This window comes from Triticum aestivum, chromosome 1B, assembly GCF_018294505.1.
Source record: "Triticum aestivum cultivar Chinese Spring chromosome 1B, IWGSC CS RefSeq v2.1, whole genome shotgun sequence".
Lineage (NCBI taxonomy): Eukaryota > Viridiplantae > Streptophyta > Magnoliopsida > Poales > Poaceae > Triticum > Triticum aestivum.
In genome coordinates, this window is record NC_057795.1 from 201,944,867 (window position 1) to 201,962,911 (window position 18,045).

The 18,045-nt window shown below is 45.8% G+C and overlaps 1 protein-coding gene across 9 annotated transcripts; it reads left to right on the forward strand.

Moving 5' to 3' along the window:
• Positions 1-295: 295 nt before the first annotated feature.
• Positions 296-7,973, forward strand: LOC123115641 (IQ domain-containing protein IQM5). Of its 9 annotated transcripts, none has more exons than XM_044536796.1 (14): positions 296-633; positions 898-1,083; positions 1,210-1,293; positions 2,136-2,467; positions 2,677-2,810; positions 2,911-3,006; positions 5,189-5,622; positions 5,710-5,824; positions 5,922-6,196; positions 6,306-6,393; positions 6,490-6,627; positions 6,745-6,837; positions 6,911-7,012; positions 7,121-7,973. In XM_044536796.1, the coding sequence occupies exons 6-14, from the start codon at positions 2,962-2,964 to the stop codon at positions 7,691-7,693; spliced, it is 1,863 nt and encodes a 620-aa protein (XP_044392731.1). In that variant the 5' UTR covers positions 296-633; positions 898-1,083; positions 1,210-1,293; positions 2,136-2,467; positions 2,677-2,810; positions 2,911-2,961; the 3' UTR covers positions 7,694-7,973. The 9 variants fall into 9 exon arrangements, with proteins under 9 accessions (XP_044392731.1, XP_044392714.1, XP_044392703.1 ...); XM_044536792.1 differs by lacking the exon at positions 2,911-3,006 and having other exon boundaries at positions 298-633; positions 5,922-5,987; positions 6,108-6,196; XM_044536779.1 differs by lacking the exon at positions 2,911-3,006 and having other exon boundaries at positions 296-793; positions 1,203-1,293.
• The last annotated feature ends 10,072 nt before the right edge of the window (positions 7,974-18,045 follow it).

Below are 18,045 nucleotides of genomic sequence, written 5' to 3' on the forward strand. Positions count from 1 at the left end.
GCCTTCATTTATTACTTTGTAGACTCATTATGCATTGGAAACCGCTATGTGATGGTAACATATTATGTTACTCTATTTGCCTCTCTCCTCATTAACTACTTGCCACATCATTATTTTTGCTTATGTGGCATCTATGTTACTACCTATGTTACTCCCACTATGACCAGCCTAAATCCAAAACATTAACGTGTGCATCAAAGGCGCTCCCTCGTTGTAGCCACGTGGGCACAAAGGATTGGCGAGGGCCAAGGGGGAAAAGTAAAAAAGCGCATCGACCCTTCGATCCTCTCGCACGCAAGCCTCCCCTCGTCTGCCCCCACTCTTTCCTCCCATCCGTCCAGATCCGTCCTCCTCTCCTCGTCTCTCTCCCCCGTGTCTTCCTCCGGGGAGCCTTGCGGCTGCAGCAGGACAGGAGTGGGGCGCCGTCGCCGCCGCGCGTACAGCCAGCCGGTGCCACCTCCACTCCGGCGCCGATTGATGGACCTCTCCACCCTCACGCGCCCGCCTCCTGCCTCCCGCCCCCAGGACCTACAGATCCTTGCCTTCCCCATGGGTGATGTCTCTAGTGGAGGAGGGCGGAGACTCGCGCCGCCGTCGACCTGTCCTTCTCGTCGGCCGCGCCCCATGTAGCAGGTAACTAACAAATGCCAGTTTTTAAAAAGTTTGCAGTTAGTGAGAAGGAGGTAAGCAGCATGAGAAGAAGGAAGAGGAGAAGTATGGATCTGCCAAGGAAGCAGCGGCTGTCAGGGAGCTGTCGTTTATGAACCCTCTAAGGGAGGAGTTGTCTTGTGTTGTAAGGGCGTCTCACAGATCGATATCTTTGGTTTCATGTCTTCTCAGTGCATATGTGATTATCTCAGACAATAATCTTTCAGGTAATCTCTACTAATTGTGCAGTTTGTAACAATTTCGCTAAACAATGACCTCAAGGCATATGCCGTCAGCGGGAGGAGGGTAGCAGCAATCGCAGCAGGTGGCAATGGTGGTGAAAGCGTCGGATGTGGGTCGCTTCAGCGCGAATCGATGATGGCGCAAGGCCCACCGATTCTTCTGCTGCGGTGCTGCACAACGGCGTCTCTGCGGGTATGCTAGCGCCTCCTCTTCTCTTGTTTCTTACTGATGCAAGCGGGAGAATGGTAAATATGGAGATTAGCCAGTGAGACATGGTTGTTAAATTTGTATTTTGTGGTACATTTTTTGAGGGATCAGTGATGACGCAAGGAACTATGACCTCCAGCGAGATGGTCTTGGGTGCAGTAGCGAAATTTGTTCATTGGATAGAGCTTTGAATAGGTTAGCCCACCTTCTCTCTATTTACATTCATGTGCAGAATGGGTGGTGTTGCATCAGAACCTTTTGTTTCTTCTTTGGTCATGTTACATATGTATCAAGATGTGAGTTACTAAATGTTCATGTACGTCTCATGGATGGACACTACCTTGCAGGCTTAATGGTTTTGGTTCAGGTAGAAGAGATCCATCCTTAGGCTGAATGGTTTCTTGATCTTCACTCCTATTTCTCAGCATTTTTGTTTATCCTCAAATAGTTCCTGCCTAGCTCGTTTGTACACACGTGTGCTTGTTATTATTCTGAAGGTTAAGTGGGTGAAATAGTTGGTGATGTTTAGTGTGGAAGCCACTCAAAACCGTTGTATATAGTTGCATTTTAGATTTTTCGTCCAACGATGTGTTCAAATTTATACAATTGGATTTCCAAAGAAAATTCCTGAGTGTTTGTTACACAAAGACAAGATCACAAGAAAGGGACTTTTAGTCAAGTATTAGTGAATCCTACATTTGTTTTAGCCCTTCTATTGGCAGTATACTGATCTGATAACACATATGTGTGAAACAAAATTGAAATACTCAGGTTTGGTATTGTTCTCTTCTGTTTTTTATTGGGTTTAGGATGGCTTACCGCCCTTACATATTTACTTCAGAACCTTCTGTCCAGTAGGTGTTCTTCGCAAATTTATTACGACCAATTTTCATAGCCAGCTATGGTTGCTTCATGATCCCTTGTCTTGAACTTTATTTTCCCAAATTGCTTGCTTGTGATGGATTAATATGTCATTTTGTGAGTGTCGTGTGCTTGTTTAAAATTGATTCTCTTGATGCCGTTTTTCTTTTGAGCAGGCTGCTTGAATTTTAGGGGACCTGACAGGGACTACAAGATCGATGTTGCATTCATGAATCTCTCATACACAGATAAGAAATATTCTCCCTCAAATCATTTTAGTGCATGATGGAGGTTTGCTCATGTCCTTTCTATTTCTGTTGGTTAGAAAATATTTTCCATTGTTGGGCATTCACAGAAATTTAGGGAATATTTGTTGTCAATGATTTTATTGCGGTCCACACTCCAAAGCTGATTTAAGGATCAAGTGAAGGTGGAGCGGCATATTCAAACTTGCATATCATGGCCCAACACGCTCTCGAGCAATCCGACATTGTTTACTCTCCGTTAGGTTTGCCTCTGTTTTTTTGTTTTCCAACTTTGCTTCTTCTGTACTTCTTTGTTTTCTTATATGTTTTTCACAGCTCTTGGCAGCAATACCTCGCGCGAATATATATTTTAGAGTTAATGAAAATCTCAGTTACTCTTGGCTCACTGCAATATAGCAAGTATATCTTTAAGATGGAAATTTATCTAACATTTCAGTTTATTTTACTGCAGGTCTACTAACACTCTTGATCCTCATAGGATCATGGATGTTGCTTCGGATAAGACCAATTAAAGAAATTATAGGCCCTGTTATTGAAAGAAGCGTTACAATAGCTACCCGAACTACTAAGGAGTTTACTCTTAAGGTGAATGCTATGGACTATTTCCCTAGCTGTACATGTTCATTAGCCATTTTTCTTGCTGTAGTCAAAAAATTTCTAACATGCTGTCATATTTTCCCGGTAGGATTTGGCAATATAATCTGATGATAGTGTTTTATCTCACGCTCCACATTTGATGGTTGGCATGCTAGCTGTGAGTCTAGCTCATGTAACTTCCAAGGTATTTTTGCATAAGTCTCTTAGAGGTAGTTTTGTAGTTGTAGTTACAGTCCGGCGCATTTATTATTAGAGTCATTTAGGTTTAGATTTGATGTATGATGCTATATTCAATTGTCCTGTCTTCTGCGCAGGAGCCTCTTTGTGTTGTTTTGTCATCTCATCATCGAAGTCTCATTTAGAACTTGAACAATAACAGTGAAACCGCTGAGCAGATTGTTCATATTATGATAAATGACAAATCTAGATCGTGGTGCTAATATATCCATGCAAAAACTCCAAGCATTCTTTGTAGCTGTGACTCAGGGGGCGGGGTATTCTTATTTTTCTTGGTGTATTAATATTTTGAAAAAAAATAGTACTTCTCTATGTGTGACTAAGCTTATATAAAAAATTATCAACATCCACAATCATTATATCAATCATGAAATATATTTTCATGACTTTGGTATTGTAGGTGTTGATGTTGTTTTAATAAACTCGGACAAACATAGGAATGTTTGACTTAAAAAATTGTTAAGAGACCTTATATTATAGGAGGGAGTATACTAAATCTGTAAGTCTTAATTTCATAAAAATGTGATCATGTATGATATTCAAATTTGCATCTTTAGAAAGAACTATTTCCTTGCATTTTGTTCCTTTCTATTAAATTGTATGTTATCTGCACGGCTGCGTTTGACATCGTCGTAGCTTTTAAATGATCTGATACGACGAACCTCTGTACTAGCACATTTGGCTGATGGGCTGTATGTTTCTAGTCCAAGTGTTAGAAGCTAAAATTTAAAGTTTTATCATGGATAACAAAGTAAAGAATTGATGTGTCTTTTTGCGGGGTATATAATAGAGGTATCTAATTGTATGTTCTCTTGCAAGTAAGCTCAATTATATTTGTTTTCAGGACAATCATATATATTTATAAAATAAATTTTAACATAATCACAGACTGGACCTAAGCCATCTTAATGATTAATATCGCCACTTTTTTCATTCGACACGTGAGCATAAGGATCCTAATTTATATCCAGCGGTTAAAACATGGGCCTTTTCCATAAGAAAGCATAACACATTTATAAACAGATATCCCTATTTTCATATTTTTTTTGTTTCAATCTTCTCATGACAGGGGTTACAAAGCTAAGTTGTCAATGTTTCATAGGGCTATGAAGACCTACGAATGTATGGAGGGTGATCGTGCCATAGAATGTGTCGTTTTTGTCATGGTATAAGTGTATTATTTTGTCCAAAATATCTTACAAACCAGGTGAAAGTTTTACAAAATAAGGTATTTTTTAGAAACACAAATAAGTTAACGTAGGGCCTTCAGAATAGCCCCCCCCCCCCCCCCCCCCCCCCAAACACACACAGACGACCAACCCAAGAAAAGCTTAACCGCTCAGGACCTGTTTGGAAAAGAGATGTCTGGCGAGGTGTAAACCGTAAGAACGTTCAAGGAGTTGAAAGCCAGCAGCCTCTTCTGCATACTTCAGCAGTGACCGAAGTCTTAGCTTCCTTGGGCAACAAAATTACCCAGCCATGGTCCCTCAAAAACAAAATTGACGGCTCCGGGCCAGTCCAAGGTTTCGATACATATATATAAGAGGGAGCGTAACCTCCCCTGAGGTGTTCATCGACAGCCACCACAGCCGTCTCACATAAGATTTCTCTCACCTCTCGACACCTTCTGCGATTCCTGTCGCCTCCGGGGAAGACTCCACTTCTTGGGTTGCTGCTCCGAGACCACCAGGTGAGGATCATGGAGTTCTTGCTTTGATTGCTTAGAAGTTGACCCAGTCCTGTTCTTGGTTTGTGTTCTTGCTGGGGACTGGAATCGGTCCAACATGAGGCTCCGTGGCAGGAATGTTTATTTTGACTCTTGAGTTCTATGGGTGTTTTGACATTTGAAATCCAGCTGGTTTTGTTCTAAAGATGGATCTAGAGCTCAAATATTGGTCTCCGTTGTTTAGGTCACAAATGCACTTATGCACTCATCTTGTTAGAGCTGCCGTGGAGTTCCTGAAAGTTCGGGGTCGTTTCATTTCAGCCGGCTGCTTGTTGTTAGTGCTTTATTCTTGTCTGACCGTTGACCATGTCACAAGAGCAGATTTGTTCTTTTCAATTCTCTTCCAAGTTGCTCAAAATCACTGTTTCACATGAAATTAATTCAGATTCTCTCAAATTTTCAGGAGAAGATTCAGTTTATGGGATTGTATCGTCGCTCGTGGTCTGAAGTTCTTGGCACAGAGATCTCCAGTCCGAGGACACACAAATTCGACATGGTTAACAAAATCCCAGCTCCTTGGGATGAACAGAAGAAGAACATGACACTGAAATCACAAGGCCAAGAACATCTCTTCTCCAAGGCCACACTGATGCACTCTGTGAGTTTCAAACAGTGGCGAGGAGGAGAGGAATCCACAGGTTCAGTTCAGAATAAGAGCAAACAGAGCTTGGTAAATGGCATCCAAGACCGACGCAACTCTGACGCATTGAGCCCCAATGTTTCATCCAGCCCCAAATGTGAGCTTGATGCCGCAGCCGTGAAACTTCAAAAGGTTTACAAGAGTTACCGGACCAGGCGAAACCTCGCCGACTGCGCAGTCGTCGTAGAGGAGCTATGGTATGTATCAGTCTTTCTTCGGTTCTTGAGCATTGGAACAGCTAGTTTAACATTCAAAAGTTATAGAAATTTTAACTCTTACCGCAGGTGGAAAGCACTGGACTTTGCATCACTGAAGCACAGCTCGATATCGTTCTTCAACGGCGGAAAGCCCGAAACGGCGGCGTCGCGGTGGGCGAGGGCAAGGACAAGAGCGGCTAAGGTGACTAACATTCACTGATTCATCAAACTGCCTTCCTGGTGCCCTGTATTTTCATCAAACTTGCAGTTGAGTGACGCGATTTTGTTTGGTGGTTCAGGTTGGCAAGGGGTTATCTAAGAACGGGAAGGCTCAGAAGCTGGCATTGCAGCACTGGCTCGAAGCTGTAAGTCACATGCTACTTAACTCTAGCACTAAACTAAGATCAGTAGGTAGTGTCCTACTGTCTACTGAGATTGTTGCAGATTGTTTATTACTAATGCTGCCATTTTATGCCTTCGGGCAGATTGACCCTAGGCATCGATATGGGCACAATTTGCATATCTATTATGATGTCTGGTCCAGGAGTGAGAGTACGGAGCCCTTTTTCTATTGGTAAGTAAGCTGAGCTTGTTACTATACCTATTGTCTAGGCTTTAAATTCGCACAAATTTGGGAAACAAGTAGACCAAATAATATGCTAACTGTTTAAGATAATCTACAGGTTAGACATTGGGGAGGGCAAAGAAATAAATCTTGAGAATTTCCCTAGGAGTAAACTTCAGGGGCAGTGCGTCAAGTACCTTGGACCAGTATGTACATCAACCTAACACATCAGAAAAGTAACATTAAGTGTTAAATAATTGAGAACATCATCTGATCCTCTTTTTTCATATTTTCAACAACAGCAAGAGAGGCAACACTATGAAGTTGTTATTGAGTGTGGCAAACTTATGTTCCAAGAAACCGGGGTTCTTGTGCACACTTCGGATGACTCCAAGTGGATTTTTGTCCTCAGCACCACAAAGGCATTCTATGTTGGCCAGGTAAATGTTCTTTTTCTCTACACACCGCTTCACGTATGTACGTGATTCCTAGTCAAAGATACAATTCGCTAAATTGATTCTGACGTTTTCTTGGGCTCTGGCCTTAATGATGTGCAGAAGAAGAAAGGATCGTTTCAGCACTCCAGTTTCCTAGCTGGTGGAGCCATAACATGTGCTGGACGATTGGTGGTCAAAGATGGAATTCTGAAGGTATGTTCATGTAAAAATAATATCATTTTTTTTCTTTCTTCTCAAAATACCTGACGGTGCTCTGTTTCTTCAGGCAATATGGCCATACAGTGGCCACTACCTTCCAACGGAAGACAACTTCAGAGATTTCATTCGCTTCCTTGAGGAGAACCACGTTAGCCTCACCGATGTCAAGGTAAATACCAGATCATATCCATATTACGAGATAGATAATTTTCTGACAAGAATTACTACTGCAAGTAAATCATCAGAACTGTTGCAAATGACGCGTGATTTGTTTCAGAAATCTGCTATCGACAAACCTGACGAGTACCCGTTGCTGAGCAACTCTGACAATCAGCCTGAACATGTTGAGAATAACGAGCCAGCAGGTGCCGCTGCTCAAGATCTGACCGAAGTTGAGATAGACGGCGTCCTCACTGGCGAGGCATATCATGGATCGGCCGACCACGGTGACATGAGCGATGCTGAGGAAGATGCCGGCACTCCGGTGGACTCCCACACCACCGACACCGAAGAAGAAGAAGAAGAAGAAGAGGTCAATAATATCTCAGAGCAGCGGCCGCCGGCGAGTGTCGATCGTAGCAAGAACCATCAGACGTGCCGGTGGTCGACGGGCACCGGTCCACGCATCCGGTGCGTGCGCGACTACCAGCAGGACCTCCAGTCCAGGGCCCTCGAGCACGTCAACCTCTCGCCCAGGCTCGCCGGCTCGCCGTCGAGGAAGAGGGACCCGGTGCCCTCGCCGCGCCCCAGCCCGGGGATGATACTCTCGCCGAGGCTCGCGTCCGTCGGGTTCCAGCCTCGGACGGTGTCTCTCACGCTCCCAGACTTCAAGAGGAGCAGATTGCAGTGAACAATCCTGTTTTCGCGTAGCAGATCAGGAATTCAGAATAACAACCGGTCCATTTTTTTTTCTACACCGGCAGTTTTTTTTTAATTCTTTGCAGCTGCTGCGTCAGCACAGATTCTGAACAATCGGGCAGTGATTCTTTGAAGCTGGAACCCGACTGCAATGAATTTGTGGTGTTTTTTTGGAATTACTTTTTCTACACGGGCAGTGATTCTTTGCAGCTGCTGCGTCAGCACAAATTCTGAAAAACGCTACGTTAGCCGATTTCATTTTTTCCAGTGCATTAGAGTGAGCCAAAGGCGCGGCGTCGCGCCGTTATCATCCCTCTATCAACGGAGTCAGGCAAAACTTACAGTAGAAGACAACAGAAAAGTTGTTGTGTTAAAATCTCACAGGACCAACACACTAGCACAATAACCGCCGCCGATAAAGAGAAACATAGATCGAAATGATTCAAACTAGGCTTCTAATAAAATGATCCAAACTATAGACACACGAACAAATATTGAATCCACAATGATCCGCCGAAGACCAACGCCAATTGAACACCACAAAATTCACCGGAGACACGCCTCCACATGCCCTCCGATAACGCTAGATGCATCGTCGGGGCGGGTGATAGACGGGAAGGAACTTATTTCTTCTTCAAGGAGCAATCACCGCCTTGCCTCCTGAATAAGACGCAAAATCTAATTGTCCTTAAGAAAGACACCTAAAAATGAAGCAGTAACCTTCGCGTCACCATCGGTCAAGATCCACCGTACCTTCATGGTCCTTAGCTCGCCCACGACCCCCTTGCAACAGAACGTGAAGCATCGATGGCAACCCACTTGCAACAATGGTCGAGTGTCGGCAACGCCCTTGCAGCATAACTGACGACCCCCATTGCAGCACAAACGGGTGGCCCTTGTTTGTAACACCAAGTGGTTGTCATTTGCAGCAGCATCGGTTGCCTTGCAGCGCCAACAATGACATGTGGTGCCGGTCACAAACAGCTTGTAACATATCCAATGACTCATTTGTAGCATCGCCATCTCCTTCCAACATCGTTGTCACCCCTCAAGTAGTTGCATTGGTCAATTGCGACATTAGCTCCATGCCACACACGTAAAGAATCCATCACAAACTGACATAGCAGAGCGTACTTGGATGCATGTGCATGCCTGCGCGCACACACCAACACAGCTAGGGTACCCGGACGAAAGCGCATACCCTGAGTACAGGAACGCAAATAATGTGCCCATCACCCACACATAAGCCCGACTAGGGTCAGCCAACTAGCTCACCAGGCAAAGAACCTCACAGATGCCAGACGGCCAGGTCCCGCGGTGGCGAGGAACACACTTATCAACAACGGTCAAACGGGCCCTAATTTATATGGTCATTGTGGGGTTAGCGCATATGGAGGCGAAGCTCAAGTTGAGAAAGAAGATCAAGGTCTGGCCTATAGATTCAATCGACTACCGTAGCACTTTCGAAAGCTTCTCTTTGGGACCTGGTAGATTAGCTCTTTATTTCTTTGAATAGCGATCGCAATGGGTTATCTATCAAACAAATCACCAAAGAAAGCTATGTGCAATGATCATTGTGAGGGCAAATGTATGGATAAATCGGCTGGAATTCCTAAGACGCGACATCCACTCAGACCACGGCCTTGAAAGACCGGGTAGGCATCCAAACCACGCCATCCGCCCCGAGTCGTGTGTCATGGAAATTGTGCCTGGCCTTTATATGGACCCCAACTGTTGTGTTGCTTTGGCCGGTGAAAGAACCCTATGGGCTTTTGTTGTTGGTAAATACAAACGCAATACAAAAATGATTATTTTCTCTCATGAAAAGCGGTGGCCATGGCATAGGCTGCGAAGCACATCATCGACATCAGGCTACTTCAACGGGCAGGCAGATGGCGACGCCGTTTCCACCCCCAACTTTCTCACAAGGCACAAGAAGCGGCGGCCACGGCGGCTTCAATCATGGGCTCATCCCTAAAAAACAGCGCAGAACCCCGCACAAGAAGTGGAGTCACAGAAGCGTACCTCACATGCCGCGAGGGGAACGTTCTCGGGTCCTACCCCGTACGAACCGCCTTTCCCAGGCCGCCAGGCCTCTTCTTATCGCCCCGCGAGGCAAAGTCACAGTAGTGTGCCGCGCCTACCGCGATGGAAACGTTCCTAGGATCTTTCCCGCGTGAACCGCTTGTCGGGTCCCGCTTCCCTCCCTAATGAGTTAAGCTCCAAACAAGGGAACAAAAACACATAAGGGGAACATGGATATACCCTGAACATAATACTTAATTTAAAAAGGAGCACAGGCCGGCGTGTACAAAACACTGATGTTCAGGAACATAATACTTAATTTAAAAAGGAGCACAAGATGGCGTGTATATCCGATTATGCCGAACAATCTATTCTAAGGCACGATGTGCCTCGCCTTCTTACACAAGAGATAAAACCAAGGACGGGCGCCGAAGATCCTGGGAAGGAAGGAACCTAGGCGCCACCAAGTTTGTTGCCCTTCCCCTACTGCACTACCGTCTACAACCACGCCAGCAACAAGGGCGGATCCACCTCCACGACCTCGTCGTCTGGATCTTCTGGGCTGTCGACAAATGGACGGTTATGAACAAGTTGCCCGGACACAAAGGAAGGAAATGGGTAACAAGGCAGAAAACGACGCTTACCCATCCGAACATACGAAGCCGTGCAGTGTTGTCGCGTGGGTTGTCAATGCGACCCCACATCCTTCGAAGAAGATGGCCCTCTCTCTGCCAACCGGCGATAGGGCGGCACGTACCGGCAGAGCCAATGAGGAGCCTGTGGCATAGTTTCCATCGTCCTCATCCTCCTCTGCAACCTTATCGGAGCCTGTCTCCAGCGTCTTCGGCCACCCAAGGAATAGGTTGGGGCGACCAATGTCGCCCGCGCCTCTGGTGACGGTGCCCCACCTATCGCACTCCGGCAAGCTTTCCAGGATATCTTCACACGTGTCGTCGGCATACAACATCCGAACGGAGGACGGGAGGCCCGGGTCATCTTCAGAATGGAACAAGGTCTGATTTCTACTACACAACCTTCTTCTTGTAGACGTTGTTGTGCCTCCAAGTTCAGAGGTTTGTAGGACAGTAGCAAATTTCCCTCAAGTGGATGACCTAAGGTTTATCAATCCGTGGGAGGCGTAGATGAAGATGGTCTCTTTCAAACAACCCTGCAACCAAATAACAAAGAGTCTCTTGTGTCCCCAACACACCCAATACAATGGTAAATTGTATAGGTGCACTAGTTCGGCGAAGAGATGGTGATACAAGTGCAATATGGATGGTAGATATGAGTATTTATAATCTGAAATTATAAAAACAGCAAGGTAACTAATGATAAAAGTGAGCGTTAGGAAACAAGGCCTAAGGTTCATACTTTCACTAGTGCAAGTTCTCTCAACAATAATAACATAATTGGATCATATAATTGTCCCTCAACATGCAACAAAGAGTCACTTCAAAGTCACTAATAGCGGAGAACAAACAAAGAGATTATTGTAGGGTACGAAACCACCTCAAAGTTATTCTTTCTGATCGATCTATTCAAGAGTCCGTAGTAAAATAACACAAAGCTATTCTTTCCGTTCAATCTATCCTAGAGTTCGTAATAGAATAACACCTTAAGACACAAATCAACCAAAACCCTAATGTCACCTAGATACTCCAATGTCACCTCAAGTATCCGTGGGCATGATTATATGATATGCATCACACAATCTCAGATTCATCTATTCAACCAACACAAAGAACTTCAAAGAGTGCCCCAAAGTTTCTACCGGAGAGTCAAGACGAAAACGTGTGCCAACCCCTATGCATAGGTTCATTGAACCCGCAAGTTGATCACCAAAACATACATCAAGTGGACCACATGAATATCCCATTGTCACCACAGATAAGCACGGCAAAAAATACATCAAGTGTTCTCAAATCCTTAAAGACTCAATCTGATAAGATAACTTCAAAGAAAAAACTCAATCCATTACAAGAGAGTAGAGGGGGAGAAATATCATAAGATCCAACTATAATAGCAAAGCTCGCGATACATTAAGATCGTATCACATCAAGAACACGAGAGAGAGAGAGATCAAACACATAGCAACTGGTACATACCCTCAGCCCCGAGGGTGAACTACTCCCTCCTTGTCATGGAGAGCGCCGGGATGATGAAGATGGCCACCAGTGAGGGATCCCCCCTGTAACACCCCCAGTGTCATGCTACAGTAACCCTCTGTGATTAAGCTAACATTTTTTTAAACAGTGCTTAGTCACCTTGTTCAATATCCCATTTGAAATTCCAGTCAATTCAAATTTAAGTGAAGTTTGTAGTTGATCAAAAGTTGCTGGCAAAATGTTCATCATTTGTCAAAAATTCCATAACAATTATTTGTGAAGGAACACAACATCACTTTTGTGCAGAGATGAGCATTAGCGATTATAACAGAACCAATTCAGCATTTTAAATGCTATCCTTTTTATGAAAAATACAAATGAATTCTTCTAGTCTCACAAATATTTATGGCACTGTCTAAAGATCACCAGGGAATAAAAGAGGCACTTCCCATGTTTTTCCTAAGTAAATATCATGCCTAATATTTTTTTTACCCATCTCTGTTTATTAAATAAAAGAAAAGCAGAAAGAAAGAGGAAAGACCTAAAGCCTACTTTGCTACTAGGCCTAATTGAACTACAGTTGATGCCCAGCCCAGCTCCTCCTTATCCCCTTCCTCTGTTCATTGAGCAGAGGTGTGGCGGCCATCCACCGGCGCCATAGCCGGCATGGTGCACGCGCCGGGCATCCACTACCTCCCCGTTGTCTATAAGACTACCCCAACGCCCTGGACGAACCCTAGTTCCCCTCCCCCCTTTCCCCCTCGCCGTTTTCTTCCTCTCCCGCACACGCCCGAGCTCCACCCGCCATGTCCATCGTCGTCCTCGTGTCCATCGTCCACCTCATCGGCCGAGGCCTCTGCAGGAGCTGTGTGTGCTTCTCTACATCTACTCCGAGGAGCATCTCGAGCAGGAGATCGCCACAACGCAACGATCGACGTCGTCTTCTACCTCCGGCCACCGCGGCTCCATCGACGAATTCGTCACCTTCACTGCATCCCCGACCTCCTCGAGCTCCTCTCCCGACTCGCTGTGAGCTGCGCTACGTTTCCCCTTCCTAAACGCTCTCGATCCATAGCCATAGTCCCGTCGTTGTCTTTGTTTTGCTCCGGCCAAAACGTGCCGCCGCTCTGGTGCTCCCCGCCGTGGCTACCGGCCGTCCCGGGGCCAGCTAGGCACACGGGAGTGCTCCCATGCCCATGTAGATGCTGACTAGCCTCTAGGTTCACTCGATCTTGTGCTATAGTGTTGCGCCCGATCAAACCCATGCTCGCCGTCGCAACGTCTGGTGCTTTGCGCTCGCGACCCCCTGACCGAGCCCAGCCCCGCGTCCGCCGAACCCCGGCCCCCACTGCGCTCGTGGCCGTGCGCCCCGACCCCCGCCCTTGCCGGCGCCGTGCCCCCTGCTCCGCTCACTGCCGCTGCTTCTGTTGCTCTGCTCCCGCTGCTACTTTGCTCTGTCGCCGCCGTACTGCTGTTGTGCTGCCGCTGCTGCTCCTTCTGCTGCCCCCGCTCGATGGTGCGCTCCGTTCTGCTGCTGCCGCTGCATATTGCTGCTAGCTGATGCCGCTCAGGGCGATGTGTTGCTGCTTTTGCTTGTTGTTGCCGCTGCTTGGCCACAGCCGCTGTTGCTTGCGGCTGGCTATGGCCAAGGCCATGGCCGGGTGTGCCTGCGTGTGGCCGGCCCTGTGCCAACTTTAGGAGCTAATTAGTAGTTAGGTTAATCAATGGCTACCCTATGACATGTGGGTCCCCCGATGATTAAACTAAAATTGTCAAAATCAATTCAACTACAGCCAATGACATCTGGGCCCTGCTGAACAGTACCCAGTGCTGACTAGTCACATGCTGACTTGGTCAACCCAGCCCTCTGGTCCCACCTATAAGCCACTTTGGCTAGCCCACCGTGGGTTTAAAATGTAATTTACTGCTATTTTTTGAAATAATAAATAAGCCAAGAAATTCCAGAAAATGTTTTAAACTTAGAAAATTAATAAAAAATAAACCGTAACTTCGATGAAAATGTTTTCTACATGAAAGTTACTCAGAAAAATCCAACGACACCGAACATGCGGTCCGTTTATCTGTCAGATGTCTCTAACTATCTAAACATGGAACTTTCCTCCTCCGATCATTTGTCTGACACAGGTCCGGAACCGGGAAAACATTCCCGGTTGACTTTCCCCTTCACCGGTATCGTGTAGCACCGCGTTAGAACACGTCTAGCTCTGCCTGTTGTCCTGTTATGCACTTGCTTGCTATGTATTTACTATTTCTCCCCCCTCTTTTCTTCGGTAGACCCCGTGACGATGCTGATGCCCCTGTGATCGACTACGTCACTGACGACCCCTCCTTGCCAGAGCAACCAGGCAAGCCCCCCTTTGATCATCCCGATATCGCCCATTCCATTCTCTCATGCTTGCATTGGATTTTGCTACTGTTATTGATTGCTCCTATTCTCATGCATAGCCTGCTTTTGTAATCTTCTTATTGTTACCTACCTGCTTATCCTAAACTGCTTAGTATAGGTTGGTTAGTGATCCATCAGTGACCCCCACCTTGCCCTTGTTGCCCCTGCTTCATCATTGAAGACTCGACCAATGGGATCGAAGACCAGGCCCCGGCACTGCACATCACTTTCCCCTTATTTGCTTGACACTACTGGGTTACTATCGAGTGTCGAGGGTGAGACCTCTACAACACTTCTGACATTAACCCTGTAGTGTAGCTATTTGGTCGTGGTCATCGAAGGTGATTACGCCTTAACCACTTCCGATACGACTCGGTCTTGCAACCCCTCAAGTGTGAACCTCGGGGGTGGTCCCTCTTATGTTCACGTTGATGATTACATCGAGTCAAATTCACCGGGGGTGATTCCTCGGGTTTTCCCCTTGATGTTTGGACACACGGGTACTTGGACTTTACAACTGTTACTTGAAAAGGTGGGTCGGCCCTGAGGGGTACACGCGAGTGATGTGGAGACGGGTTGACCTGGAGGGTGCCCGCGAGATAATTACGAGGCGTGGCCGGGCATTCCTAGCCCTTGCCGCAAGTCCTCGAGACGAGGCAACGGGGCCACATCTTTCGTGAGTCTCTGCTTGTTACCGCGTGCTCCTAATCCACTATGATTTGGATATTTGATCCGAGGGGCCTCTGGCCTGATAGCACTAATCATCATGTGGGCATAGTATGGGTGTTCTGCGTCTTATACATCAGCCGAGGCTTAATAGACGTCAGCGATTGAGCGGCGCGCGCCGGTTGGACTGGTAAGCACCTGCCTTTTTAAGGAGGTAGCTAGGTCTGCTCACCGGCCGCGTACGCAACGTGTAGGAGTTCCCGGGGCGATGGCCCATGACCCCTGGGGGCATAAGTTTAGTCCGGCGTGCTGGCCTCTCTATTAAGCCTAGGTCGGGTTGCGGTGTATTGTTTGGCCGAGGCCGGGCATGACCCAGGAAAGTGTGTCCGGCCGGAGTTAATCGAGCGTGGCGGGTAAGTTAGTGCACCCCTACAGGGAAGAAAACATATATCGATAGCCTGTCCTACGGTAACGGACACTTGGAGTTGTATCCCGACCGATACAACTAGAACTGGATACTTGTGATGAGAATTGAATTGTGATGAGAAATGGATAGTATGGCTCTGGGATTTCTTTCTCGCAGGGAGTCGAGAAAGGATCTCTGGCCGACGTTGATAACACTACTACTACTTTACTTTATGCTATTCTACTCCCTCCTGTTTGCTGCAAGATGGTGGTTTCCAGAAGATGCTAGTCTTTGATAGGACTAGGCCTTCTCTCTATTCTGGCATTTCTGCAGCCCAGTCCACATATACAGCCTTCCTTTGATAATGTTGCATATGTAGTGTAGATCCTTGCTTGCGAGTACTTTGGATGAGTACTCACGGTTGCTTTGCTCCCCCTTTTTCCCCTTTCTTTTTCTTTCCGGTTGATGCAACCAGATGTCGGAGCCCAGGAGACAGATGCCACCACCAGTGCCTACTACCACGTGATGGACGCCGACGACCAGGAGTAGTTACGAGGCTCCCAGGCAGGAGGCCTTGCCTTTTCGACCATGTTGCTTTTGTGCTAGCCTTCTTAAGGCAAACTTGTCTAATCTATGTCTGTACTCAGATATTGTTGCTTCCGCTGACTGTTGTATATTCGAGCTTATGTATTCCAGCCCTCGAGGCCCCTGGCTTGTAATATAAAGCTTGTATTTTTTTAATTTGTGTCTAGAGTTGTGTTGTGATATCTTCCCGTGAGTCCTTGATCTTGATCATACACATTTGCGTGTATGATTAGTGTATGATTGAATCGAGTGCGTCACAAGTTGGTATCAGAGCCGACTGCCTCTAGGTAGCCCCATTTCCAACTCCTTGGCCGAAGTTGAGTCTAGTCATCCAAAACTGTTTTTCTAACTTGGTTGTGTGGCTTACGGGCCCACGTCGCCATTGGGTGGTATTAGGATCTTTTATTCCTCGTCTATACTCTGGGACTCTGATCTCACGTCTATTCGGATTAAACATTTTACTAACTCTGACATTAGGCTCTCGTACCCACTTCTTCCCGAAGAGCCCCGACATTATCGATGATCGCTTGCTTCGCCAGAAGATTCTGCAGATACTGCTCGATGTTTCTCGAGACACTGTGCCAACTGCCTTGCAGTTCGTGACCACCGATAATCCCTGGAAATAACATCCTTGCCGCTTGCACCTTCATCCCCAGTTGCTATTGTTATTACAAGATACCCTGAAATACTTTCCGATATTCCGAAAATCCGTTGCACCTGCTGCCTTGCAGCTCCTTTTCCGCATGAATACATGCTCGAATAATTCCTCACACTTATTGAGGATTTGTTCATTCCTAGTTATTCATGTGTTTCACAAAATATCCTGAAATGCTATTCGACCTTTCGAAAATCCTTTGCAACCTATTGCTTTGGAAAGTCTTGCGTGCCGGCATTATGGTTAATTTCATATTTCTAGTAATCTCCGTTGACATCCTATGTCTCTATCGTTTCGAGTCCCTTCTTCGAATTTGTTGCGAATGATCGAATTCCTCGATCAGATCCTAGAATTCATCCTTCTGGCTCATACGTCACTCCAGACATGAGTTGGTTCTTGGCAAACCAAACCTTAAATGATTGTCCATGTAGTTCTATTCTACTTACCCATCTTTTGATCCGAGTGTCTTCTTCTGATCCCTTGCTCTGGAAATCATAAACCACTTATAATTGAGCACTGAATTACTCAGTTGCTTCTACAATCCGACGCCTTCACATTCTTCCTCTTCTATTTGAGTACCGATACTCACATCAGATCCTTTGCCAACCAACTAATTTTTGTTAGGTTATTATCCGACAGATTCTTTCATATTCAATAACCTTGCGAGTGCTTCCCTGATACATAATGCCTTTGGTAAATTGTATCCCCTACTTTTGTCTACCATGCTCTGCTTCCGAGCTTGAATTAATTACCTCTGAACTTTTTGCAAATGTTCCTGAGATGCCCCGATGGGTTGAACTAATATTTTCCCTAATTTGTGTGAACCCAGAAATTTCTATGGTTCATACTCTACTGGTGTTACGCCGGATAAAATTTCTACACTACAACTTCGTCAAAAGCAAGAAGTAAATGAGAGGTTATGCATTAAAGAAGTGGGAGTCGACCTTGAACTTTTTGTTCATGCCCATGGACACGATGTAGATCCTATCATGTAAGCTTCTGGTAATAATACTTCCTTGGTATAATATCATCCGGTATCTGTGAATTGATCCTTTGCAATCGTGGTTCCGACCATATTTTTCTCCTTTATTCCATTCCTCAAACAAGTTAAAGCACTTGCCTTCTGCAGGTCAATACGCCTGCCCAACCTCTATTGTGTTCTACCTTGGAGTATTACCCCTGGTATCTCGAGGATATAATGCATTGCACTACATCTAATGAACTTTTGATGAAGTACTACCTTACCCTGTCTTTGTCACTTCGTGGGTTCTGGGTTGTTTGTCAACCGAGAACGACAATAAGTGAATAGATTCTGCACTCCGATTCAATAACTATAAGTAATTTTTGTTGTTTACGAGTTTAACAAAAGTCATTCCTAGCCTGATCAGCTATATCATTATCGTACTAAAAATTTTAACTGTGCTACCTGGTCCTTCTTCCCGGAGCATAGTTTCCGACAATGAGCTAAGCTTACATCGATCTTCCTTGTCTT

Excerpts from the sequence above, each read along its gene's own strand:
- LOC123115641 (XM_044536779.1), top strand. The coding sequence starts at position 2,419 with ATGGCCCAACACGCTCTCGAGCAATCCGACATTGTTTACTCTCCGTTA. Across the intron at positions 5,825-5,921 it reads CAAGGACAAGAGCGGCTAAG|GTTGGCAAGGGGTTATCTAA; the intron begins GTGACTAACATT and ends TTGGTGGTTCAG. Across the intron at positions 6,628-6,744 it reads AGGCATTCTATGTTGGCCAG|AAGAAGAAAGGATCGTTTCA; the intron begins GTAAATGTTCTT and ends AATGATGTGCAG.